At 39.0% G+C, this 27,368-nt stretch overlaps 1 protein-coding gene across 2 annotated transcripts in view; it reads right to left on the reverse strand.

The window, feature by feature from the left end:
• Positions 1 to 27,368, reverse strand: part of MSH3 (mutS homolog 3) — a 117,361-nt gene that overhangs the window by 77,169 nt on the left and 12,824 nt on the right. For both annotated transcript variants that reach the window (XM_025144950.3, XM_025144949.3), the window contains exon 9: positions 156 to 268. In XM_025144950.3, the coding sequence (XP_025000718.2) occupies positions 156 to 268 (113 nt within the window). The remainder of the gene's footprint in view (positions 1 to 155; positions 269 to 27,368) is intronic.

A 27,368-nucleotide genomic window follows, 5' to 3' on the forward strand; every position in this document is an offset into this window, starting at 1 on the left:
CAGTGGCAAAGTCTAGAGCAATAAAGATTTATCCTTAATGCATTGGATCAAGTTGGGGAACATTTGAATGCATTGGAAGTAGCCAAGTCTATGAGGCTGCAATCCTCCATGTACAAGCTAACAGGAATACATACATCAAAGATATTCTGACATACCTGTAATATCAGGCACCTCTTTTGCATAAAAATCAGTAACCAGTTGGAAAGCATTACTGTATTCAAAATGGTAGTTTTCCATCCTTTCTACCCTAATTCTGTCATCTCGTAACCTGCAAAGAAAAAATAACTGAATGACTTCCAGTATTTATGCTCCCTTCAAAAAGAAAGCCTTAGTAGAATCCAAAAGGTGGACTTTCTTTCCTCTTCCAATTGGTAAGAAGAGAATGGGTAAAGAATGGAGAGACCAGCTGCACAGATGGATTGGGAACTTTTAAAAGAGGTTTCAGTGTTTTAAGCCTTTCTTTTTTCCATTGCAAAAGAAGAAATGTATAAAAGAATGAACAAAATAAAGACGAAAAAAACAGCAACATAAAACTTGCCCAAAACAGGCTTAAAGAGTTCATCAAGTCTCCCTGCAAGGCAAATACATTTTCATGAATTATAACAAGTATTGGCTTTATCTGTTCTTGAAATCTTATGATGATTGAGCAATTAAGTCACTCACGCATGTTATATATCACTTCATTCAATTAAGCTTTATTTGTGAAGGCATTCTTCTCTAACATGCAACTTATTGTAACATTAAGCTATTGCACCTTTTCTTATATGCAGCAGAAAAAGTATTGCTCTCATTTATTTGCTATCTGAAGGCTCTCATCTTCTTTGTGCTCAAATTCAAGATTTTGTTCAACCTTTTTGCAGAGTTCATATGCTAGACCTCTCAGCATTCCCATGATTGCTCTTTTGCTCTGCTGCATTTGATCAGTATATTTGAAGTTTTCAAAAGATGGATATACAATTCTTAGCATACTCCTTACTCCAAAACAGAGCAAAAGGAAAACGAAAAGCAGTTCAGCTTAAATTCAACGTTATTTTTTCCAACGTGACATTTATGACTTCCAGTCAGCTTTAAATCTGTTTAACACATTTTTGCAAAACTGCTCCTTTGCATTCTGACCACTTCATCATATTTGCAGGGCCATCACTGTTGCATACATTCTCCAGCTCGCACTACAAAAATTACCATGTTTCTTTCATAGTACTCATCTAGGTTGTCAAGGATGTTAAAAGTAATAATAGAGACCTTCCAACATATTCCTCTCAGCTTAACAGCATCAGCAAATGTAGCAAATTTAGCGTTCCAACACTGAGTCATTTAAATGAGTTCTGCTCAATTAATCTTCCTTGCTGACAGCAAGCAATAGAGAACCACACCTGCAGAGGACTCCAGCCAGTTTTGAGACCTGTGAGAAATTATTCTAGTTTATTTCTTGTGACCCCTGCTTCCCCCAGTCTACAGGAGAAGAGGTGTAAGATGGTGGAAAACCTTTAATTATTACAACGTGCATGAGATCACAGTTATTCAGTACCTGGCTCAAGAGATCTGAGATGCCAAAATCTGAGTCAAAGAAAGGTGTGTTGTGTTTACAGACACAGCTTTTTTTTTTTTTTTTAGTTACACAGGGTGCTTTTATGAACATCTAACTGAAGTTAAAATTGGATGCGACAGTATCAGCTGAATGTATACAGCTGATAAATAACAGCTGAAAATAAACCATAAAAACAAACAAAAACCTTGCAATTTTTGAGCATAATCATACATACACAGTACATCCACAGATGCACTGAAGAAGTAACTAGTAGAAGGTGCCAGTAAAAGATGCATATAAAACAAACCTACTTGGAATGAGAGTATCCAAGCTCCAGTTTCATATTATCATGGGACATGAATTAACTAAGTATTCCTAGCACATTGGAATTATGCCAATCAGAGGGATGTGTAGGTGTTACAGGAATGAAACAAATCAATACTCTTCTTACAGAGCTTTTCAACTTTAAAAGAAAAAGGAGAGGTTTTCTGCATTACATGCTCCCATGTGAAAGGATCAATACATCTCTGAGGCTCAATTCTTAAAAATTAGAGTTATTTTCCTATCGCATGTGTCAAACTAACAGTCTTAGATTCTTCTCAGCACATCCAAGATGATCCCTTGCTTATTTTAAGTGCCTTAGTTTTAGCTGACATCCAATTAAGTTTTCAATCTTTAGACCCACCAGAACTCTCTTTGCTCCATCCCTATTCAAAATGTGTAAACATTTTTAAAGCAATTGGATTTCTATGAAAGAAAATTAGCCTGTTTCTCAACCTCTGGTAGCAACTAGCTGTTTCCTTCCTTGCATCGTTCACTTGTTCCAGCCTTCACTGACAATTACTGACACTGACAATACTTCCATTTTACTAAATAACTACACTCAGTACAGCACTTTTCAAGAACACCACTTAAGCATTACACTTCTTAAAATGTGTTAGATCCTATGCAGAGTTTAGCAGGGTACAAGCCTCTGAATCAGTCCTGTGAGAGAGCAGATCTTTTCTTTTGACTGTGGGTGAGCAGAGACTTAAATTCTTACAAAACAAGATTTTATTTTTCATTTATACTTAGTATGATCTCATAACATTGCCTTTGGAAAAACAACGCAAGGCCTGCAGAGATAATTTTTCAGAACCGAAGACAAATCAAGAGGTTTTGGAGAGTAGTTCACTGGATGATTCACACCACCTGCCTGTTTTTAAAGTAAGAGTTAAAAATGGTCATTATCTTTAATGCATTTGTAATTTTCTTTCATTTCATAACCAAACTGATCCAATTCTATAGCATAAACTTTAGCAAAAATTAGCTTGTCTGACTTTTATTGTAATACTTTTGTTCATCAGTATTAAAAGGAAATTGTCCAAATTAGAACTAGACCATTCAGTGATTGGTAAAGATCTTCAAGTATCTTAGTATTTCTATTCCAGATGTAGGCATTGCGAAACAACTAGCAGACACCTCATCTACCTGAAAGTACGCGTATGATATGCTGGCTAAAGCCAGAAAAACCTGTCAGATTATCCATTTCTGTTAAACATATGGAAAAAAACCTTAATTTTTATGAATTTGCTGCAGAAAGTTTTTGTGTCTGCCCTTCACTTAGCCACACGATCACCCACAGGACATTTTTGTGATTACAGCCAGAATGATACGTTGATGCTTTATCTCTCCAGCTACCAATGCCTATTTAAATCAGAAGTCAATTTTCCATCAACTTCTGTAAACATCATTCTTGTCAGTACATCTGCAACAAATTACTCTTAAAAATTCATACAGCATTTTATTGATAGCCTTTCCGGTACTTCTCATAAGAAACAATCCTTACAGTTCTACAACACTGATGAGGCTAGTCAGTGAAGAACACTGAACTTTTCAACGACCTTCTACACTCTTTGCATAAACATTTCTGAAACAAACCTGTTTCAGGATTTCCAATCATCAAGTGAAGTTGTGAAGGAATCTATGGTGGCCCTTACCAAACTCCCCGCTCCTAAAACTGCACTGGGATTTTATGCAGAACTATCTTTGCTCACCACATGAGTCACGGAAGTTGTCTGAAGAGGTGATCATCAGCTGCTGTTAAGTGTACAAAATCAACATGCTGACCGGTAAATTTGCAATGACTGGGATTCTAACAAATACACATTAATGCACTCACACACTTGCATATAAAACGCAAAAGTTCACCACAGCATTCTCAATGAAATAGGATGCTCTTCATTACTGCTGTACAATTCAAAATTAAACATGCATTAAGTATGCAAAGACTAAGTTTTTACAGAGAAGGAAAGCCTTCCTAGGGAAAAGTAAGAAACCCACCAGACTTTTACACTGTAACTACTACCCTGCCATACCCATTTCACTTAGGGAGTCTTTATGATCCTTGAGGTCCCTTCCAACCCAGGCCATTCTGTGATTCTGTGATTAAATACTGCGATGTGGGCACCCATATGTTTTGCATATCCATACATCATAACTCAAGTTTACAAATGATACTGAATTTTGGAAGACAGATGTTCTTATTACTAATGCTAAGCACAGACTTTAAAGCACAAATAACTGCTACATAAATTTTCTTATACATTTTATTCAGACTGCTCTTTGTGCTTCTCATCATCCATTCTCCTAGGATCATCGGTGTGTCACTCTATGGAAAATACGCCTACACCGCACAGAAGAACAACAAAACCTGACTGTCTTAATCCCTTCAGATATCCAATATTCAGTATGACTTCTTATTAACATGCCAAGCAGAAATGATACTTGCGTTATGTTTCATTGCAGCGTTGCCCTCGTTAGGCAATTTGTTTCTAGCTCAGGGGCTCTAGCTTTGAACTTTTGTATGAGAACTGGAAAACAATCATCCTTCCTTTTTTGGTCAGACTTGGCATGGAGCTCCAGTAGCTTTTCTGGCAACGTCTCAATGACATTTCCAAGCAGCTGTTCTTTTGGCATTGTCTGCATACATTTCTAGAAGTGCAGCTTTTTTCTCCTGCCATGGTAAAGCACTTTCCCATATTTGCTCTCAACAACATTTAGCCACCAGACAGTGCTGCTGCAAGGAGACTGGCAGCACAAAGACCTCCTCAGAGCATCTGCCCATCTCAAAATTATATAAACCACTGATGCCAGTAATAACCAAACAACAATTATCATGTGTATGCGTCCATATACTACATTCCACTATATATACATACACTTCACCCCATATCCTGTACAAACATCCTCTCTCAAAGCCATTACTATCTCAGTAAGCAAATCTGACACACTTTAACACACACATTTGTAAATACAATGAGAAAACTTGGGGAAAATTCTTTTCTTATCTTTTACTATCTATCAAAATATCAACATCTGTCAATATGTGCATCCTGACTTTCTTCTACTTACCTTAGCAAAATTATGGCTGAGCAGAAACCCCAGCATAACTGCAAATGAAATGCAGTTTGTATTTCAAATCAAATTGCAGTTTGCAATCAAATGCAAAAAAAAAAAAAAAAAAAAAAAAAGATTTTCTTTTAGCTTTTGGAAGTTGGAGATAGGTGCTGTCTGATAGCAGACAGGCTATCAGAAAAGCAAAGGCTACTTTGGGTAGGCACGGTATGACTCTCTATGCCTTTTATGAAAACAAAATTAGGTACTACAGAATAAAATACAAACATAGTTAGGGCTCCAGATGCTACTGCATCAACAGATGGACACAGGCAAGCTGCCTCTTCCAGGTTCCTTCCTTTTGCCTATCTGAATGGGATGAGATGCATTGTGCTTGGTTCATGGAAATCTGGAAGAAAAGATCAGGAACTACTAGGAAAATATTTCTAAGCACATACATTGCAAGATAAATAAAAGCCAGCAAGGATTTATCAAGAAAAAGAAAATTCCCTCAGATTAATTTTCTGCAATAGCAGAGTAACAGATTGAGCAGAGAGAGGAGAGACACTGGGACGCTAACTTTTTACACGGGTAAATAACAATAGAACAAGGAGGAATAGCTTTAAACTAAAAATTGGGAGATTTAAGTTAAATGTTAGGGGGGCATCCTTTACTCAGAGGGTGGTGATGCCCTGGCACAGGCTGCCCAGAGCAGCTGTGAGTGCCCCATCCCTGGAGGTGTTCAGAGCCAGGCTGGATGGGACCCTGTTCTAACCTGATCTTTGGATGGCAGCCCTGCCCATGGCAGTCGGTTGGAAGTGAATTTAAGGGTTGGTCCTTTCCAGCCTAAGCCCTTCTGTGATTCTGCAAGTTTCCTACATGCTTGATTCAGTGAGGTTAGTTAATAATGTTTCACGTAATGTTCTCATAGCTGATTTACAGAAGCTTGATTTATATGAAAACATTTTTCACAGAGTGGGCACAAAACTGGTTGAAGAACAGAATACCCAAAAAATTACCAGGATCTGACCATCAAAATAAAGAAACATATTTTAGAAAGGTTCATGAAGCTTAATGGCACACATGATAGCATTCAGTACATCAGTTATCACACATACACAAGCACAAAAAAAAAACAAAACACACCAACTTCAACTCAAAACACTCTGACATGCTGGAGAAATTACCTATAATACATGAGTTCACTCCAACACATAACTGTGAAAAAACATATGCACAAGTAGAACGTGGAATGAGTGTGCAGAAGCTCTAACTTCTAATGGTGGAGTTCTGTTCATTAAACATCCGAAGCATATACAGTTGCACAATGACAGCACTGAGTGGTTCCTATCCAATGAATAACACTATTTTAAGTCATCTGCAGTGCCTTATGCACTGTTTACTGCACTGCTGCCCTCCATCTGCACCCCATTGTGATACAGCTCCACAGACCATAAAGATTGTCCACAGAATCACCACTGACATCATGGTTCCTTTTTTCAGGACTAAGACAACCAGTTAAAAAATCCTCCCTTTCGTATGAACTTCAAATAAACAAACAATTCCCAAAGCAACATCAACTGCAAAAACAAAACAAAACCAAAATACAGGAACACCTCTCTAACACTAACAAATATTTATTCAGACACAACCCACTATGAAAAATGCCTCTCTGAATCAAAGTGCAAGCAAAGACAGAGTGAAGACGTGCATCCAATCCATTGCTTCGGATAGCTTGGGCTGACCCGTCTTGACTCTTTTCTGAACACCACCAAGTCCTCCACAGCAGGGCATATTTCCCAGTCCTGATTAACAGATCTGAGACTACTATTTCTGCCCTGAATTTTCTGTTATCAGTTACACAAATTTAAGGGGTGGAACTTTCCAATAGAGTTAGCATATTTCTTTTTCAGAAAGATGATTTCATTGCAGTACCTTTCTGTCACAGAATAGTTCAACAAATTTCAGATGCATGCTATACAGCTCTCCTAGAAACTCTTGGGGAAGCAATGATTGAAAAGAAAAAACACAAAATAAAGCTTTTTGCTAGCTTAACCTGATTAAATGGCTTGGCAAAATGAAATAAAAATAAGGTAACTGTCAGGACCACAGCAGATAGATCTGATCACAATTTCTAAGGGACAGTGTGGCAAAAGCTTGTCACCAGCACACTTTGGGAGCACTGGCTATTTTCTCAGGCTCATAACACAGTCTTCTTCTAACCCTCCTTGGGGCCAGAAGTGTTATTTCTATATTTGGTCAGCAAGAACACTCATCCCTTAGAGTCTTTTCCTTGCTTTCTGCCCCTTCTGACTCCACCAGCTCTAAGCTTTCCTATTTCCACTGCTTGGCAACATGACTGTGAGTGTCAGCCATACCACAGCAAGCAAAGCAGAATTGCATTTGCCACCTTACGGGCTGCAGTCAGCAAGGGATGCTCAGAAGTCATGCTGTCCAACCTCTGCTTGTAGAAGGACCATAGCTAACATCAGATCTCTTCACTGCAGTTGCAAGTCTCTGTCACTGGGATAACAAAGCAGATGACAGAAACGAAAAGTGAGGAGTAAGAGCAAGTGCAAAGTCAGACTAAACTGAATTTTAATATATAACAACACAGAGGAGACTGTGAGATGGACCAACTGCAGTTACAACCTGAACTCCCTTGAGTTGCAAGTTGAAAGAGTTGTGCAGGATGATGGCATGTTAAAAGCAATGCAGAAATACCAAGAACAGAACAGTTATAATTGTTTTTAACTGAAACCACCACAAGAAGCTGAGTGCCAAAGTTCTCATGGATGTGATACGTGCTAGAAACATGTAGGGAACTGCTGTTCTTGGAGAAGCATGGCAAAAGTGATGTTTAGAGAGAAGAGATTTAATTTAGATAAGTGACCCCAGGGCTGAGGAGTCCCACCCACACAAACACTTGTAAGAAAAACCAGAAATGTAATCCAGGAACTTACATCAATATTTTAATCTCTTTTTTTATATATTTCTCCCAGAAGCCAATTGCAACTAATGCTGAAATATTTGCTTTTACAAAGATGATACACTTCTGCAAAACACTGTTGAATCAGTTCATGTAAATAAATGTTTCAGATAATTTCATGCTTGATCAGAAAATCTGTACCACTTTAATACCAATTAATACTATTTTCATATGTCACTATGTGTTCTGTAACACACTGACTCTCAGGACTTCCTGAAAATTGTCAAGCCTTTTTTTTTTTTTTTTTTTTTTGGAGGGGGGGGGGTGTATGTGTGTCTTTTGTAGCTGTTTTTTGTTTATATGTTTTTAAATAAAAGGGACTTGTCAGAAACTGTTCACACCACCAGAAAATAGGATGGCAAGCAGAAAAACTGAGTACTGTATTACATTTTTTGTATCACATCCTTTTCTTAGATAATTAAAAAGATTTGAAGTGCTTCATATCTTCAGCAATAAATTAAATAACAGGAAGAGAGTGACTACAGCTGAAAGACACCAAGAAATTCTGGACAGGAAGACGGAAAGAAAATTTAATTACCTTAGAATAAAGTGAGTTTTGAAACCCTAATACAAATGATTATGACGAACTAGGGACTATCACCTTGTCCCATAGAGTAGCATTTCTAATATCCCCCTCACAACCCTACACCTCCTTCACAGTGTTATACACCACTGTGAAGTAGATGAGCTACTCTTTGCTTCATATGGTCATGTGTTACCAGATCACGCTTGTGTTGACTGACAGGAATACTGAACTCTTCCATTCTGAACAGCAGAAATTTTTGAGCAGAAAGCATTTTAGTTTCCCTTCTAAGCCTTCTAAAAAGCTTTCTCACCTACCAGATCTTGTGGTGAAGTCATAACCATTGTGCTTCTGTCAAATTGCTGCCTAGACTGATGGAATAAAGCTTGGTAGAACGTGTCTTATTCAAAGATCTGTCTTCCCTGGGAGCAAGTAGTAATGACCAAATCCAATTTGAACAAAGTCAGTTCAATGTTTAACAGTTTCTCATATACCTTACTAATCTCTTGTCTCTTACACCATGTCTGAGCAAAAGTTTCTCAGGCATTCTTAGTTTAACGTATTTGAAATATCACTGACCCTCAAACATTCAAAATTATTTGGAACCTACACACACATAAGCAAAATATTTAGCAGTTTGTCCAAGAAAGGTGACGCTATTTAAATAATCACAAATTAAAAGCAGATGGCTACAAGACAACATATTTCTGGAAAGATTCTTGAATCCAATCTAATTCTGTGTCTTCTTCTCAGTTTTAAAGAGAACTCTTGGATAAATATTGTAGAACATATCAGCTGCAGAATATCTGCAACAGTGCTAAGGAGAGCTGCTGAAGCACAGATAGCGTCTTTGCTTAGGATATGAATAAAAGAACATTCTATAGCAAAGATTAGAGAACATAAATGGGAATTTGGATGGAAGTCATCATCTGCTTATGAAACACCTTTTCCGAAGATTACATAAGAATTAATGGAGACGATGACAGAGTCCATCCATGTATCTGTTATAAATCATTTTGAACTAACCTCCCACACTTCTACAACAACTCTACCTGCCAAGAACTGTCGAAAACATAAATCTTCAATCAGCATGAGAACTGTGGTAGAAATACACTAGGAGCACTAAACATGTAACAAAAACCACGCTAAAGAAGTGAATTGCTTCTGCAAGCAGGAAGGCCATACTCAGATTTTCCCTTCATCAGTGCATTGAAACCAGTTAGGTTAACAGCCAGGTTCTGTTCAGTCTCTTACACATCTTCCTGTGCTCTGCAGAAACAGTATACTTGCTGCTTGGGTTTCAACTTTGTATAAGCAAAGTTCAGAATCTTCTATTACAAAGAAATACATACATGCTAATAGCAAAGCAAAAGAGAACTCTTACAAGAAGACAGTCTATCTGTTTTGTTGGGCTGGACTGGTGTATTACACAAAGAGAAATGTGGAGGTCCCCCAGGGATAGCCTGAAGCAGGGCGAAGGCCAGGGAGCAGATGGCTGTACTTTCCATGCAGATGTCATGTGGGAATGGAAGAGCTGAAATGCCTCCAGGAAGAATCCATCTATGCCTTGTCTGCATTACATAAAGTAATATTCTGACCCCTATCTGGAAACCGATCCACAGTCAAAATTAGCTACATGTAACTAATTTGGCACTCTGATCCATCACTTTGTGTTCACAGCTGGAGAAACCATGATACACCAAAGAAACAAGTAGAAACTGGAAATTTTCTTCTTTCAGTTTACTAGAAGTACAGATCACAGTTCAGACCAGAAACAAGTACCTAAAATTTCTTGTATGTGTTCTTCAGCCATGTCCTGCCAGAAGAGACTTGTTCTCACATGTCACCAAGTAATACACACCTGAAGATGTGTATTTCTTTTAAGGGAAAAAAAGAGGGGAGTGCTGAATCCTCTTGATTCATTGCATAACACTGTAGGGTTACAAGCAAGCTAAAAAAAGAAATTAAGTAGAAAAAAATGCAGCCCATAACATCTCACTTTAATTTACATTTGAAAAGAAAGTATACATTACTGCTTCCAAATTAAGCTGACAAGTCATTATACCTGGCACAGGCAGAAAACCTACAATCGTTCTTGAACTCATGGTCTAAACCACCACATTATTCTAAGAAGTTATAACAAAAAGGAGGAAAATAAACCAAACTATCTGTTTTCAAGATTTACATAATTTTATCCAGATATTTTTGCACAGGATTTAATATTCTCAATAATTTTTTTATTATTAACTATTTGCAAAATAAATATCTGATTTATATCCAGACTTGAAACTTTTGAGTAGCTATTCTTCCAGGTATTATCTATTCTTAAAAAAGGTGGAAAATGCATTCAGCCAAGCTGCAAGATGAAAAAGCACACAAACAAAACAGTGTATACACAGCACAAGACTGCGTATCAGTCATTAAATAAGTCTACAGAAACCAACAATAAGAACATGGCTAGGCTATGCTGTGCCAACTGTAATTGAGTTAGTAGAGGTAAATGAATAATATTAAGCACAATGGTTCATAACTGCTGGTATTTGCTAATGCTCATTTGCCTATTCCTTTTGTTCTTGTTATTCTTGTTTTTTTTTTTCCTATGCAGGTTAAAACACTAAGGGACACTGGTATGTATTATGTGCAAAGAGAAAGCAAACAAACATACCAGGATAAAGTAATTTTAGTACAATAAAGTCAAATCATTCTTGTGGCAGTGAAGATCAACTCATACTAGGCCACATTGGGCTGGTATGCCAAGTAAGATGAGATAAAGAGAAATGATTATTTCACTTTTTTTTTTTTAATTATTATTTGTAAGACCTACCAGGAGTCATGGGTGCAGCTTGGACCTCCAGTACATGGCACGCATCAATAAATTGATGAAATACAAAAGGGCAGCTCTAGTGTGATTAGTGAGCTAATCAAATGAAGACAGACTAAACAAACTGGGCTTAGTGATATTGAGAAAAATAAGGCGTCAACTTAGAATCATAGAATCACAAGGTTGGAAACAACCTGCAAGATCATGTAGTCCAACCATCCTCCCATCACCATTGCTACCACAAGCCACTAAACCATCTCTCGTAGCTCCTCATCCAGACGCCTCCTGAACACTGCCAGGGATGGCGATTCCACCACCTCCCTGGGCAGGCCACTCCAGTGCCTGACCACCCCCTGAGAGAAAAAGTTTCTCCTAATGTCTAACCTAAACCTCCTCTGGTACAACTTCTGGCCATTTTCTTGGGTCCTGTTATTTGCCTGGGAGAAGAGGCCAAACCCTTCCTCATCACAACCACCCTTCAGGAAGTTGTAAAGTGCAATGAGGTCTCCCGAGCCTCCTCCTCTCTAGACAGAACAATCCCAGCTCCCTCAGCTGTTCCTCATAAGACCTGTGCTCCAGACCCCTCACCAGTTTTGTTGCCCTCCTCTGGACACGCTCCAGGGCCTCAATGTCTTTCTTGTAGTGAGGGGCCCAAAACTGAACACAGTACTCAAGATGCAGCCTCATCAGTGCTGAGTACAGGGGGATGATTACCTCCCTGCTCCTGCTGGCCACACTATTTCTAATGCAGGCCAGGACATCAGTGGCCCTCTTGGCCATCTGGGCACACTGTCAGCTCATGTTCAACCAAGCATCAACCAACACCCGCAGGTTCCTTTCCTCTTCACAGTTATCCAACCACTCTGCCCCAAGCCTATTGCACTGCATGGGGTTATTGTGGCCAAAGTGCAGAACTGCAGCACTTTGCCTTGTTTAACCTTATCTCATTCACCTCAGCCCAGAGATCCAGCTTATCTACATCTCACTGCAGGGCCTCCCTACCCTCAGGCAGATCAACACTACTTCCCAACTTGGTGTCACCTGCAAACTTACTCAGAGTACACTCAATCCCTTCATCTAGGTCATCAATAAAAATATTAAACAGGATGGGCCCCAGCACCGACCCCTGTGGGACACCACTTGAAACGGGTTGCCAGCTGGACTTAACTCCATTGACCACCACCCGCTGGGCACAGCCCTCCAGCAAGTTCCTTACCCAACGGAGGGTAAAACTGTCCAGGCCACGGGCAGCCAGTTTCCCCAGAAGAATACTGTGAGAGACCATGTCGAAGGCTTTGCTGAAGTCTAGGTAGACTACATCAACAGCCTTTCCCTCATCTACCAGTCTGGTCACCCAGTCATAGAAGGAGATGAGGTTGGTCAAGCACGACCTGCCTTTCAGGAACTCGTGCTTGCTGGTTGGGCCTGATCCCCTGGACGCCACGTACAAGCCGTGTGATCTCTCCCAGGATGATTTGTTCCATAACCTTCCCTGGCATCGAGGTCAGGCTGACGGGCCTGTAGTTCCCCAGATCCTCCTTATGGCCCTTCTTGTAGATGGGAGTCACAATGGCAAGCCGCCAATCCTCTGGTGCCTCTCCAGTCATCCAGGAGCACTGGTAGATAGCTGAGAGTGGCTCAGCAATCACCCCCCCCCCAACTCCCTCAGCACCCTAGGATGAAGCTGATCCGGTCCCATGGACTTGCGGCAGTCCAGATGGAGGAGGAGCTCCCTAACTTCTACCTAAAAGGCATATAAAAAAGTCCTGGAACAGACACTTGTCAGAGGCATACAAAGAAGGAACAAAAACAGACAGCCACAAGTTGCAACTTATTCAAAATTCTGCTTGGACTTGAGAAAAAAAATCTTCCCTATAAAACCAGTTAAGCAAGGTAAAAGGTGGTAAAGACAGGCTGGGGACTGTTCCGTTCCTGAGGATTTTCCAAGCTGGGCAAAACTATGTGCAACCTGATCTAACACTGAAGACAACCCTGCCTTGAGCACAAGGTTAAGCAAAATTACCTCCAGAAATCCCATCCAAGACACATTTTCCCAGCATTCAAAGAAATAAATGATTCAACAAAACTGCAAAAGTTATTGAACGCAATATAAACCAGACACAGTTTAACTCCACAAATTAGAACCAGGACATACGGGCTGGCCAAGCAGCCTTTCTTGCTTTACGCCATCTACCAAGTTGTTTCCTCAGTGCTGTAGGAAAGAGATGAGCTCAGAAATGGAGCAGTCTGGAATAATTATGGTTCTAGCGTTGGACTGTGACTACACTGTGATCTTACACAGTATCTACTTGTACAAATTCTTTCGCACATATCTAAGAGACTCAAATAAAGTTCTCAGCGGTGGATGCACTTTGGAAAAGAGACTCATTTTCCATGCAGGAATTCTCTTTATAGAGTATCTTGACCTAGCAAACTTCAATTATCCAGTAACTAGGTGAGGAGAAGATATGCATTCCCATTTTCTCTGGGAAAACGTCATATGGAACAGGACAGGCCATTCTATTTAAGCTGATTATTTAACCATATTTTTCTACAGAGAGCATGGCACAAAGTCTCTTATATTTTGATTTCTGGCATGCATAGCTTGCTATTCACGTTTCATTTTCCTCTCATGCCTCTGACAGCATCATCTGAACTGACTCCAACTGAAAGGATATGATAGGTTATGTAACTATTCAGTCTACCACGTTTTTCTTTTTTTTTTTTCCTTCTCTATTTGGAGGATCAATGTTTGGAATATCTAATATGTTCAAGTTCCCTCTAACCGTACATCAGTAAAAATATTATGCTGTAACAAGATCGTGCAGCTCTCAACATTTGTAACTGCAGATGTAATAACAGATCATAAATAAAATATTCAGCATCTCCATCCCCAAAGCAAACCCACACTGCTCTGAAGAAGCTTCAATAATTAAACAGTACGTTACTACAAATTTTGCCATTGTAAATGGTCTATACCTTGTAAGCCTTATCTTCCTTTTAAGGAAAGATCCAGCTGTACGCTTCTACAGCACTTCAAGCAACCAGCTCACGAAAAGAAAACTAGAGTAAGTAAAGGTTCCATGAGACCGTTTGTGTACTTGGAAAGAACACTGTAAACTTAAAGGACAAAACGCATTCAACCCATGCAGTAAAGATCTGTATATTTTTGGATGTTAACATACGACCATCACAGAATCATAGAATGGCCTGGGTTGAAAAGGACCACAATGCTCATCAAGTTTCAACCCCTCTGCTCTGTGCAGGGTCGCCAACCACCAGACCCGGCTGCCCAGAGCCACATCCAGCCTGGCCTTGAATGCTTCCAGGGATGGGGCATCCAGAACCTCCTTGGGCAACCTGTTCCAGTGCGTCACCACCCTCTGTGTGAAAAACTTTCTCCTAATATCTAACCTAAACCTCAGGTCTCAGTTTAAAACCACTCCCCCTTGTCCTATCACTATCTACCCTCGTAAACAGCTGTTCCTCCTCCTATTTATATGCTTCCTTTCAAGTACTGGAAGGCCACAATGAGGTCTCCCCAGAGCCTTTTCTTCTCCAAGCTAAACAAGCCCAGTTCCCTCAACATTTCTTCACAGGAGAGGTGCTCCAGACCTCTGATCAATTTGATAAGATAGAACTCTTCTTCAGCACATGCCTATTTACCATTCCTAACACAAGACCAAAACTTCAGAAACATACTGCTGCCACAGGATTTCTAGTAAATAAGGAAAACTCATCCACGTAGAATCATAGAATTAGAGTACTGCTCAGGATGGAAAAGACCTTCAAGATCATCAAGTCCAACCACAACTAAACCATACTACCCTAACAACCCCCTGCTAAATCATGTCCCTGAGCAAACTGATCCAAACAGTTTTTAAACACATCCAGGGATGGTGACTCAACCACCTCCTGGGGGAGCCTGTTCCAATGCTTAACAACTCCTTCTGTAAAGAAGTTTTTCCTGATATCCAACCTAAACCTGCCCAGCACAACTTGAGGCCATTTCCCCTCACCTTGTCACCTGTCAGCAGTGAGAAGAGACCTATCCCGCTCTCACTGTAAGCACCTTTCAGATACTCGAAGAGAGTAGGAAGGTCTCACCTCAGCCTCCTTTTCCCCAGTCTAAACAGCCCCAGTTCCTTCAGTCTCCCCTCATAGGGCATATTCTCCAAGCCCTTCACCAGCCTTGTTGCCCTTCTTTGGACCTGCTCCAGCACTTCAGTGGCCTTTCTGTATGGAGGTGCCCCAAACTGAACACAGTACTCGAGGTGAGGCCTCAGCAGCGCCAAGTACAGGGACAGGATTACTTCCCTAGTCCTGCTTACCACACACGCTTGTACCTGAAACAAGCCAGGAAGACCTTCTTGGCCACCTGGGCACACTGCCGGCTCATATTCAGCCAACTGTCATTACAGCAAGGTCCCTTTCTGTCAGGCAGCTTTCCAGCCACACAATACTCCCCTCCAGGAACAAAGTATTCTGGTGTGCTACCTCCGCACATCCTGTTTTAAAAGTGACTTCTGTGTCAATTAACAGCCTGCTTCCACATAAAAGAAGCGTGTCCATAGGTACTGGTCACCCAACATGCATTCAACTAAGAAGATATCATTTAAACGTTCCAGTGTCAGGAGAATTTGGCACAGGGAATTTCTCATCTGCTCAGCTTCTCATCTCAGAAAAAGAGCTTTACATGTTTTGTAACGTTTTTAATAGAGGCTGCTGGACAGAAAACATGGAACAGCTCATGGAACATCTGGCTAGTCAATTACACTTTCAATTAATGTTTCCTTTGATAAGCTGATAGAGATTTAAGAACCCATTAAATGTGATGAAATGAACTTGTTAATTTTTCAGCAAATTATTTGAGGCTTTCCTGTGAGATGTACAAAGATGCTTAAGCACACTGACATTTCTAATACAGTAAATATGAAGAGCGTTAATAATTATGCCCTCTATACACAAATTTACATCTCACTGCCATATTCCTGTAATTAGGAGTGGCACATTTTAACCATGAATGGGTACCTACCTTGACTTCACATTCTATGAAAAGTTAACACAGATAAAAAGCGAGGAAATCATCCTGCCCCATGATTTGCTTTAGTTTGTAACATACAGATGCTGTATACCACATACCTTTCAAGCTAGGATTTGTGATAAAGGAGCCAACAGCAACGATGGAAGTTAAACTATTTTAGAAATAGAAAATATATTTGAAGGAAACAGATGAAGGTAGCATAAGTTTAATGGCAGAGTTTAAAAGGAAAAATGAAAAAGGAGATGAGAATTTGAAACCCAGACTGAATTTATCTCATGTTAACACTTTGGAGGCCTCACTTCAAGCGAATGTTCTCTCTGGCAAGTGTTCAGTCCAAAATGTAATTTCCATTACCATGACTGCACACCATCTCTGTAGAACTGAACTGAAAATAGAAGTGACAGAATTTTTTGCATCTGTCAGTTTGTTTTCTAAAAATGACAGAATTTTTTTAAAAATACTATATTCTACTAGTAACTAATGTGAAATCTAATAAACGAGAGTAACTAATTCAAGACTTGATTTAGGGAAACTGAAGAATAAAATTCATGTTATTATCTACACATTAAATGTTTACAATGCTAGAGGAGTAGATGAAAAAAACTACAAACTGAAACTGTTCATTTTTGTCAGAAAAGGTATTTTAGTACACAACTGAGAAAAATCAAGAGACACATCATTCAGATCCTCTATTTTAAAATACCGAAAGTTGCTGGCATAGTATATTGAAATCTGTCCATAAAGAACAGTCCTAACACACAGGAATTCCCTTCACCAAACATAATATAAAATGTGGTAGTCTATGTTCCGCTTGCAGAAAATGAAGAATATATAGGCATCTGAAAATATATCCCTCTTAATAAACATCTATGATCACGCTTGAATATAAATACTTTAAAAGGAAGAAAGGAGGAGGAAAGGAGGAGGAAAGGAGGAGGAAAGGAGGAGGAAAGGAGGAGGAAAGGAGGAGGAAAGGAGGAGGAAAGGAGGAGGAAAGGAGGAGGAAAGGAGGAGGAAAGGAGGAGGAAAGGAGGAGGAAAGGAGGAGGAAAGGAGGAGGAAAGGAGGAGGAAAGGAGGAGGAAAGGAGGAGGAAAGGAGGAGGAAAGGAGGAGGAAAGGAGGAGGAAAGGAGGAGGAAAGGAGGAGGAAAGGAGGAGGAAAGGAGGAGGAAAGGAGGAGGAAAGGAGGAGGAAAGGAGGAGGAAAGGAGGAGGAAAGGAGGAGGAAAGGAGGAGGAAAGGAGGAGGAAAGGAGGAGGAAAGGAGGAGGAAAGGAGGAAAAGTTTAGAAAGTTATACAATTACAAAGAGTGACTTTTCTTTTAATTCATCACATTACAGTTCCTATTTAGACCACAGTGCTCAGAGGACCAGAGCCTGCCAAGCAATTCAAACTAACTTAGATTAATACAACCACCAAAAGCAACAGTCCTGCCATTTCTACGATCTTCAGTCATTCTGTCATTTTCCACAGGCATAAAAGCTTGGACTTTAAGCAAACAGCTGGAGTAATAATAACCTCTCAACAATTCACTCAGAAATAACAAACGGCTTTTGAACTGTCACACTAACGAGTTGCACTTCACCAAGAAGTCACAAAAGCTTTCACACTGAACACACAAAAGGGTCTATGGGACAGCAGTTTAAACCACAAATACCATTTTTACAAATTAACTTCATTCTGAAGTTTCCTTCCAAAGTATCCTAAAAATCAAACACAGAATGGCTTGGGGTGGAAGGGACCTTAAGATCATTTAGTTCCAATCCCCTGCCATAGAAAGGGACACCTCCCACTAGATGAGGCTGCCTTGAACACCTCCAGGGAAGGGACAACCACAGTCTTCTCAGTTTCTCAGTCTGTTTCAGTATCTCACTACTCTCACAGTAAAGAATTTCTTTTTAACATCTAATTTAAATAAGCTCTCTTTTAGTTGAACTCCATTATCCCTTGTTCTATTACTGCACTCCCTGACACAGAATCCCTCCAGCTTTCTTACAGGTCCTCTTTAACTATTTATTAGCTATGATAAGGTCCCTCCAGAGCCTTTTCTTACCTACGCTGAACAAGCCCAGCTCTCTCAGCCTCTCTTTGTAGGAGAGTTATCTCAGCTCACTGATCATCCTTATAAACCCTCGTCTGTATTCACTCCAACAGGTCCACATCGTTATTAGGGGTAGGATCTGTAGCGGGTTGCAGAGCTGGGGACTCACAAGATTGGATTAGATGAGGAATGAGAAAATCACCCCCCTCACCCTGCTGGCCATGCTTCTTTAGATGCAGCCTGAGGTACAGCTGGCTTTCTGGGCTGCAAGTACCTAATGCTGGCTTATATCCAATTTTTCATCCACCACTATCCACAGGTACTTCCCCACATGGCTGCTCTCAATCATCCTCAAGCCTATATTCATACTAAGGAATTTCCCAACACAGGTGCAGGACCTTGCACTTAGCCTGTTAAACTTTATGAGGTTCACATGGGCCAACCTCTTAAACTTGTCCAGATCCTTCTGGATGGCATCCCTTCCTTCTAAAATAACAACTGCTCCAGTCAGTTTGGTCTCATCTGCAAAACTGCTGAGAGTACTAGACCCACGACAGGCTCCCGCAGGACACCACTCATCACTTCTCTCCACCTAGATACTGAGATCTTGATTACCCCCCTTTGAATGCACCCATTCAGCCAAATCCTTATCAACCAAACAGTCCATCCACAGTGTCTCTCCAATTTAGAGGCAAGAATGTTGTGTGGGACCATTATTAAAGCCTTTCTATGTAACACATTACTTTTTGATTAATCACATTTGCTAATATGCTGATTATACATCACACGTTGAATAAACTGCCATGCACATTTGAATTCACTTTTGTAGCATCAGAAAGCTACATGACCTATAGTATGTTAGTTTCGCTGAAGTTCATCTTTTCTTTTAAACCATTTCAGTAGCAGCTACTGTAACATCAAGAGGCAAACAACCCATTGGTTGTTTTTTTTTTGCATAGAGAAGACTTCTAAAAATGACATATGCACCTTGACCAAGTAGCAGTCCTTCTCTTACTGTGGAGCATGACACCCCTTGAAATAACTGACACACACTGTCCCTGAATCTACATTATGAACAGGCTAGAACTGTTCTGCCAATTATAACACGATGATAATTAGAAACATAATGATTAGTCACAGTCATCTACTTCTCAGTGGTCCATATCACAAGTATCCCTGCTGCGGCTCTAGTCAGGTACTGAATGGATGGATGTTGTCAAGAAAAAGAGTTAATTATCCTTTCATGTCAGAGCTGAGGGTGTTTGACTCATTGCTGTCCTTACTTATGCTTTTTATAGCACCTCTGTCTTCAAAATCATCTATTGTATTTCAAAGGCCCTACACTAACGCTAAGTTACACAACTCTTTTCTGCATGTATTCCATATTATCACCAAAGTTTCCTCTTCAAATTCAGTATCCAGCTGATGGATCATATGAAATGTCAGGCTCAAACAGAATGTAGGTTCAGATTCCTGCATTTATCTGAATGACTGGACCTTAGTAAGTGAGGCACTTATCAATGTAATTGAAATCCTACATTATAGAAGACAGCATAAACCCAAGTATCTTAACCAACAGCTGTAACCTTACCATTACAATTTTTTTTTTTTTTTCATTTGACAGAGCTGGTAGCTTCCACTCTTTTGTGAGCCAAGGTTCACAAAAATTACATTATAATTTTGAGTAAAAAGCTACAAACTATTTGGAAACATGCACTCCAAAAAATAAGTTAGCGCAAGCTCATCCTAACCGCATTTGATTATGTCAGTTATGAAAGTATTTCTTTACTTAGGAAACCCAAAGGCATTAGCATTCAAATTCTCATGTCAAAGTGAGACTGTGGTCTGATACTAGCTGTGTCTGAGCCCTGGGCAACATTTTATTTTTCACAACCAGGTTAGATAATTAAACATGTACCACTATATACTTTATTTTCCATACTTTCCCTCTTGTTTTCAACAATGTTTTCTGCATCTTGTTTCCTCTATACACGTCAGTGAGCACTTCAGTCTCTAGTAGATGAGAAAGACCTCTTTCTCAGAGCCTCTGCTCTGCAAACCCATGAGAGTAATCTAGCAGAAAGGAGCAACATTCCTGGCTTCTGTGGGTTACAGAAAAGACAACAGAATTGTTTATATTACATTCAGTTCCCACTTGTCAAATTCCAAGGCTTGCCTGAACAGAGAGAGCTATTAGGTCAACCTGACCATAAATACTCAAAAAAGGAACAGCATTTTCTAGATTGACTGATATTTTCATCAATCAAATGTAAATGCAAGCACTGACTGCTTTCTTCAGAATGCTGCTGTGTGCACAGCTAGACTGCATGAGCTTTGGTGGAGATGTTAAACTTGATTAAAAATATTTAAAACTTGTCCAGGAAAACAGACATTCCTTCAGATTCAGAGAAGAGAAAAACAAAGCCCAAACATCATTTTACAGTTTTCGTTAGTTTCAGATTCTTTAAGCACTTTGTAAGCTGGGTACTTTTCTTGTTATAGCTATGAATTCATCATGAAGCAGAGACATTTTTGTACAGGCAAGGAGTTAACAAAACTCCTTTACTGCATCTGCATATAAGTAGCAAAACAAGTATATTACGTGTGTATACTATTATGTAGATGTACTCAAAATAAAAATTCTTTAATGAAGCCTCAGAGACAAATGAAGCATTTTTAGTCAAGGACATGAGGAACAAGCATGCTGTATTTGTAATATATGTAGAATGTTTTATCAGGAGGCTTAAGTTCTCCACTTGGAGATGCAAATCCATGTGCAATCTTTTCAGAGAATTAAAACAGTTAAACACATCAGTTAATACTGTAAGTAAGGATTTTTGACAGCTACACAACTGATTACATGTTCCTCATAAATTAAAGGCTTTTTTCAGTCTTTTCCTACTTTCCTACTTCCCCTCTTTTCAGTATACCTAGAAATCTTTCATAGCAAATGCAACACTGACCTGTGACTATCACCTTGTGATATTCACCACCTCTCAATATTCTCTTGAACGCTCCTCAAGTCCAGATAAAATGTGTTTAGTAAAAAGTGAAATGCATACCCCAAAAGCAGTAAAACCTTCAGTGAGATGGTTCAAGGTACAGTCTTAAGATCCCTGTCAGCCTTGACTTTGCATTAACAGTAGGTACAGCAAAATGCAATATACTGCTTGGCACTGTCAAGGAGTACATGAAATATGCCTGGAGATGGGGAAAAAAGCAGTCTAGAGACAGCAAACCAAATGGCAGAGACATGAAGAGGTGACAAAGACTCACAAAAGCAGGTATCATAGGCATAAAGGGATGGGAGGAAGGGATGGAGAGGCAGAGTTGTCTTTCATCTGAGAATTAGAGAGGAACAATATAGATAAAGAAGAATGCAGTTCAAGGAATCGAGCCATTTCGTGGCTTTTGTCCCATCCACAACTTAGGATGGGCAGGATGATGGACACATTACGAGGAAATCAATCTTCTCCTCTCTCTAGAATCACTGTTATTCATATGCCAAACATGCAAAGAGTTCCAGTCTTTTTTCCTCCCACCCTACTACCCTCACTTACATTGCTACACTGGTTTTATTAAAATGGCTGAATTTCTAATCCTTGGCACTAATAATGATGATAGGAGATAAGGGAAGGAGATATAAAATCTGAGAAAATAACCTATGCAAACTGTCCATGATGCCACTGTTTCACAACTGAAGATTTATGTCCCAAGTGAACTTCAAAGAACAATAAATTACAGAAGAGAAGGTGCTATTTTGAAAATGCTACGACTTTAACAAAGTTACCATACCTACATAGTCTGCTAAAAACAACAAAAAAAGTATGAGTTTAAGAGCTTAAGAATTTTCCTCTATGTGTACAGTTTAGCTGCTGGTTACTGCAGCATCTTTTGTGACATCTGGAACAAGTGAAAATGAGCACCTCATGTCCTGATTATGAGTTAGCATCCTTTATATATATATGTGAAGCTTCATCAAATGTTAGTGCCTTCACAGGGCATGAAACTGTAAATATGCATTCAGCTTTGCAGAAGTCCAGCTAAATAACTGCTTGATCAAAATTAATATCAAATTTAAAACACAGAACAGGCCCACTGGAAATTACTATGGAACAGTCAACATGCGGGATAGCTTACGGTATGGACTTAATAACAGCAAAGTACTGAAGTAATTGTATCCACATGAAAGGACTTAATTGAAAACTCACTTTCATTTTAAACATAACTAGCAGTTGTGCCTGGGGTTTGGGTATTTTTAAGAAGAAAAAACTCTAAAATTTTGTTCTTGTCCAGTATCTGTACTCCACAGTATCTAGACAGTTAGAGTTGCTGGGACATTCAATGCTTTTGCAAGTCATTTATACCTGTACTTTAATAAAGGTGACACAACTTCAGCAGAGTGCAAGAATGTGTGAATTGCCTTCTCTCAGTGCAGTATGCAGTCTCTATAGTGACTACAACTGTGCAACTCCTACATTACACATTTCTGCCAAATATAATCACCTGCTCTACTATGGAAATCTCTGACACGTGTAATATCTCTGCTACCTTATTAGCAAAGCAGATTTCCATCCGTAAATGTTCACTTCTTCAAATAATACTTGCATTATTTGAAAATCTGGTAATTAAATTACTAGTATGAATCACGTTGCAGTAACAATGCCATGTCAGTATCTTTAATCAGAGCAGGGACCTCTAATCTCAAATTCAAAAACTTTCAAAAGGAAATGCAAACTGTCCCTTCAAATTAAGATTATCAAACTTGGTAATTTATTACTATACCCACCAAGGCAACTAACATACCACAATTATTTTTCTTACAGATATCTGGGGAAAATTTGAAGTTGTAAATTGGTTCCTGTCACCCCATCTTCCCCCAGTAACAGGATCAGCTGCACCTCAGCATGGAGATACCACCTCCAGAAAGACTGACATGCAGAGTTCCAGACTGCCAACTGGGTTTGTAATTACAAGCTTCAGCATTCTTCCCTGGTAGAGAAATTTCTATAGCTGATGTGAGAAGTCAACAGTCAATAATATAAATATGTATTGAGATTAAAAAAAAAAAAAAAAAAAACGAGTAAACATAACAACCTGAGAGGAAAAAAAAAAAAGTAGAATTACTTACATGTCACTCTCTTGTACAGTTTCTGCTCTCTCCTATAATAATAAATCAAATATGTGCCAAAACATGAAACAAGAACACTTCGGTTTTCCTTCTCCTTTCAATTTGATGTTTTTTTATAATTAAAAAGTTAATGTTTGACTGTAAGAAGCTGCACAACCATGAAGATCAATTTAATCATTTTTCATTTAACAATTTCTGTCCCAACTTCTGGGGAAGAAAGAAAACCAAAATACAGAACAAACCACTAAACCACAAATATGACCAATCAGTGCAAGAATACCACAGACACAGCTCCTGAATGCAACACTTTTTCATGTAGTTTGCAATCATGTGAAAAACAATGCACCTCCAAACCATTTATGAATGACTGGGGACACTTATCAGCTCACAAAGCTTCTCTTTCACCCGGAGGTATTCACATGAACAGGTGGGCTGGGCAAGGCATCCAAAGGACAGTTGTTACTCTAACATTTTTTATCTAGTATCAGGAACATTGAGAAAAGGTCTCTAAAAACATCTGCACTGTGTTCAGACATAATGCTTTGCAGCTTCCTTACCACATTTTTCTAATGACAAATCAGCACACAACAGAACAGTACTTGCATCCAAAGGGTGCTATATGCCTGTGTTGTCTTAATCTGTGTAAGGCAGTAAGGAAGGCAGTGAAGAAGTAGTTTTCACACAGAAACAATTTGTCAAAACAGATTTACACCTTACACTGGCAATATCACAGAATACAATAATGAACTATGATACTGAGAACAGCATCTGTTTTATGATTGTAACAAAAAGAAATGGAAAAGCATAATCCAAAAATAATTTGATAATACCTTTTTTTCCTGTGCATTCAAGCCAAGTAAGCTATGACAAGACCAATATTCTTCAAACAGCTCTCTGTACAGCTGAGTTGCCCAGAACACGAATTGGATTATTAGCAGTGCAAAAAGCCTCTTTAATCCATAAACATCTGTTCAATGATGCATTTGTTTTTTGTTTTTAATTTACAGAAAATAGCTCACATGTTGTTTTCATACTTGACTTGCTTTCTTTTTTCCTGCTGCAAATTCCACTGCTTGTACCACCCATTTATACAAAGCATTCTCAAGACATTTGTCACAGCTCGCCTTTCACTTAAAAATCCAAGGGAATATTACAAACTGTACAACCCATGAGACTACTAGTTTCTTGATGACCCACTCATCAGATACTTTTCTCTTCGCTGTTTAGTAATTTCACTTGCAAAACTATTTTCTCTTGTTGTAACCATTCAGTGTCTTGGTTTTGCCTTTACAAGCCTCCCCCTCCTTGTTCACTTACAAACCTTGTTAGCTAAGCTACATAAATATATGCATATAACATCTACCTTCTTTAAAAAAAAAAAAAACCTTCAGTATTAACTTTAGTAAAGCATCCTCTGATCTCAGCAATCATTAGCCACATATAAAGATCCACAAAACGAAATGCACGGTAAATTTGTTTCCAAGGCTTCACTGAGCTAATTGCATCTGAGTTTCTACCCGTTTACTGGTGACAAACTCATAACTATCTATAAGAATAATTTGTAATGAGTAGCACTACAGACCAATAGATGTATTAAATTTGCCACAGTTTGCTCCTATACCCTTTACAAATTAACTTAAAAGATGATTGTACTTTGCATTTCCAGGAACCCTGAGCATTTTGTTCTATTCTATTCGGGCACTGAATGCATTGAAACAACAAAGACAAAAGACATCTCTTATTTCTGGACACCCTGCTCTGGGTGTCCCTGCTGGAGCAGGGGCTGGGACAGATGGATTCAGAGGTTCATGCCAACCTCAACCATCCATCTGTGACCACAACTGACACAAAAGTAAAGGCAGAAAACATTATTTAGCACTTTAACGACTCAGTGTAAGCAGTCAGATATTGAAGCAATGCTTAAGAAGATCCTTAAATACAAAGCCTGCCTTGCATGTAATGATGGAAGATGAACTACTTGAGAGATTCAGTCCAGGGATAATTTGACTGTATCTGTCACGGGTTCAGTTAAGAACGGATTTGAGAAGGCAATTCCAGGGAGCAATATCCAGGCCAAAAGCAATACTGCAGTACTGAAGAAAAAACCTGAATGCCATAATCAGGATTTAATAAGTCTTAGCTATACTACAGAGCAACAATTAACAACTCCAGTTTCAGCACAAGTAAAGCAGCATTGATCGAAATCCATGTCAAAACAGCCTCCCACACTGCAGGCCCAAGCTAGTAGAAAGATGACAAGGTTTGCAAGCAGAATAAAGTGAGAAATCCAAGGACACAGATGAGGTTATTTACCATGTTATCCCAATTTTAGATTGTCAGCCAGACATCTAACAGAGCACATTAAAAAACAAACAGATAAACAACAGTGCAGACTCAAATGGAACGGTGCTTTGAAGATGAAGGTGCAATACTTGTCAAAGAATGTCATAGTATAATGCATTAACACCATTCACATAAAAAGGGCAAATGGTAAAAAAAAAAATGTAAAGAGAAGCCCTGGGACATCTTAAGACTTGTAGGACAGAAGTACCACATTTTTCAATGAAACAAAGAAATGGATACACGAGGAGAACTAGAACAACCAAAAGGGGAGGGATTTCAGGAAGACCAGGACAGCTCAACTCTTAATGCAGCAATCATCAAGGAGAATGGATATTGACCCTTGACAAGGAAGAGCTTGGAGTACAAAACACAGTGCATACGCATGTATTGGCAAGGAAGAATCTTTTCTTAGTTTTCTAGAAAAAAAAAAAAGGAAACTAAAAGTGTTAAAAGATTTTCCTCAAACCCAGCCAGCACTTGCAAACAGATGTTAGTAAGGGTTCAGGAACAGAACAGTACCTGCCAGAACAGTTTGTTCTGAACCATTTTCCATAAGCTACTTTTAACTTAAGGTTTGCTTTTGAACGAAGGCTTGCCACCAGGACTGACCTCAGGTTCAATGTCCTTGAATAGCACTTTCTAGTGATTAGTTTTTATGGACCACGTCTGTCATAACATTGGCAATAGGACCATTTCATCTAACACCTGAAACTGCAACACACTGGAACAAAATGAATATGGAACCACGTCACACATTTCAAAACATTTGCTTCCACGAGGTTTAAATTACCAAGGAGTAAAATTTACCCATAGGAAGATGGGTAAGATACTTTTTAAAGCTTACTCATGTTGGTAAACTAACACTAAAGTCTAATCCAAATGGTTAAGCAAAATCTTTTACACAGAGTCTAGCTTCTTTCAAACCGACTGATTTTAAGACAAGTTCTTTTCCCCTCCAAGAATGAATTTCAGCTAAACTGTCTTTGTACCAACTGAATTAAAGCTCCACTGTTTGAACAAATCTTGCAAGTATCTGAGTTAGCTCATTTTGGTAGTAAGTAATATAATGAACACAAAGTAAGTTAAATGTTAACATCTGTGCCTGTGATTGTTCTAACTAAAACTACTTTCCTGGTGCTTCAGACATTTAATAACTGACAATAAAATTCTTCCCATTGCAAGACCCTGTCTTGAGGCATATATGTGGAAATTCATATATGCAGTGATTTACAGGATTAGCAAACTTACTGTGCTATCACTGTACCTTGCAGTATTACAGCATATTGTTATCACTGTACTCCATAAAACTTTATAAGTAAAGAGGCCACTTTTTTATTTGGACTTCCATTTCTGATTCAAAATTCCTTAGAACTGTTTTTACATGAATGAGCAGAAATGATTTCTACAATAATGAAGCACTCTTTAGTCATAAGTAGTATTTCTTAGTGATTATGAACCAGGTAAGGACACTAAAATATTTTTTGTAAGTTATTTAGACCTTTATTCTGTTAAAAACAAATTTAGAACAATACCCTGCTTCTCAGGTGTTGTATTGTCCTGTATACAATACCAAAA

The sequence above is a fragment of the Gallus gallus genome, chromosome Z (assembly GCF_016699485.2).
Source record: "Gallus gallus isolate bGalGal1 chromosome Z, bGalGal1.mat.broiler.GRCg7b, whole genome shotgun sequence".
Taxonomy (NCBI): domain Eukaryota; kingdom Metazoa; phylum Chordata; class Aves; order Galliformes; family Phasianidae; genus Gallus; species Gallus gallus.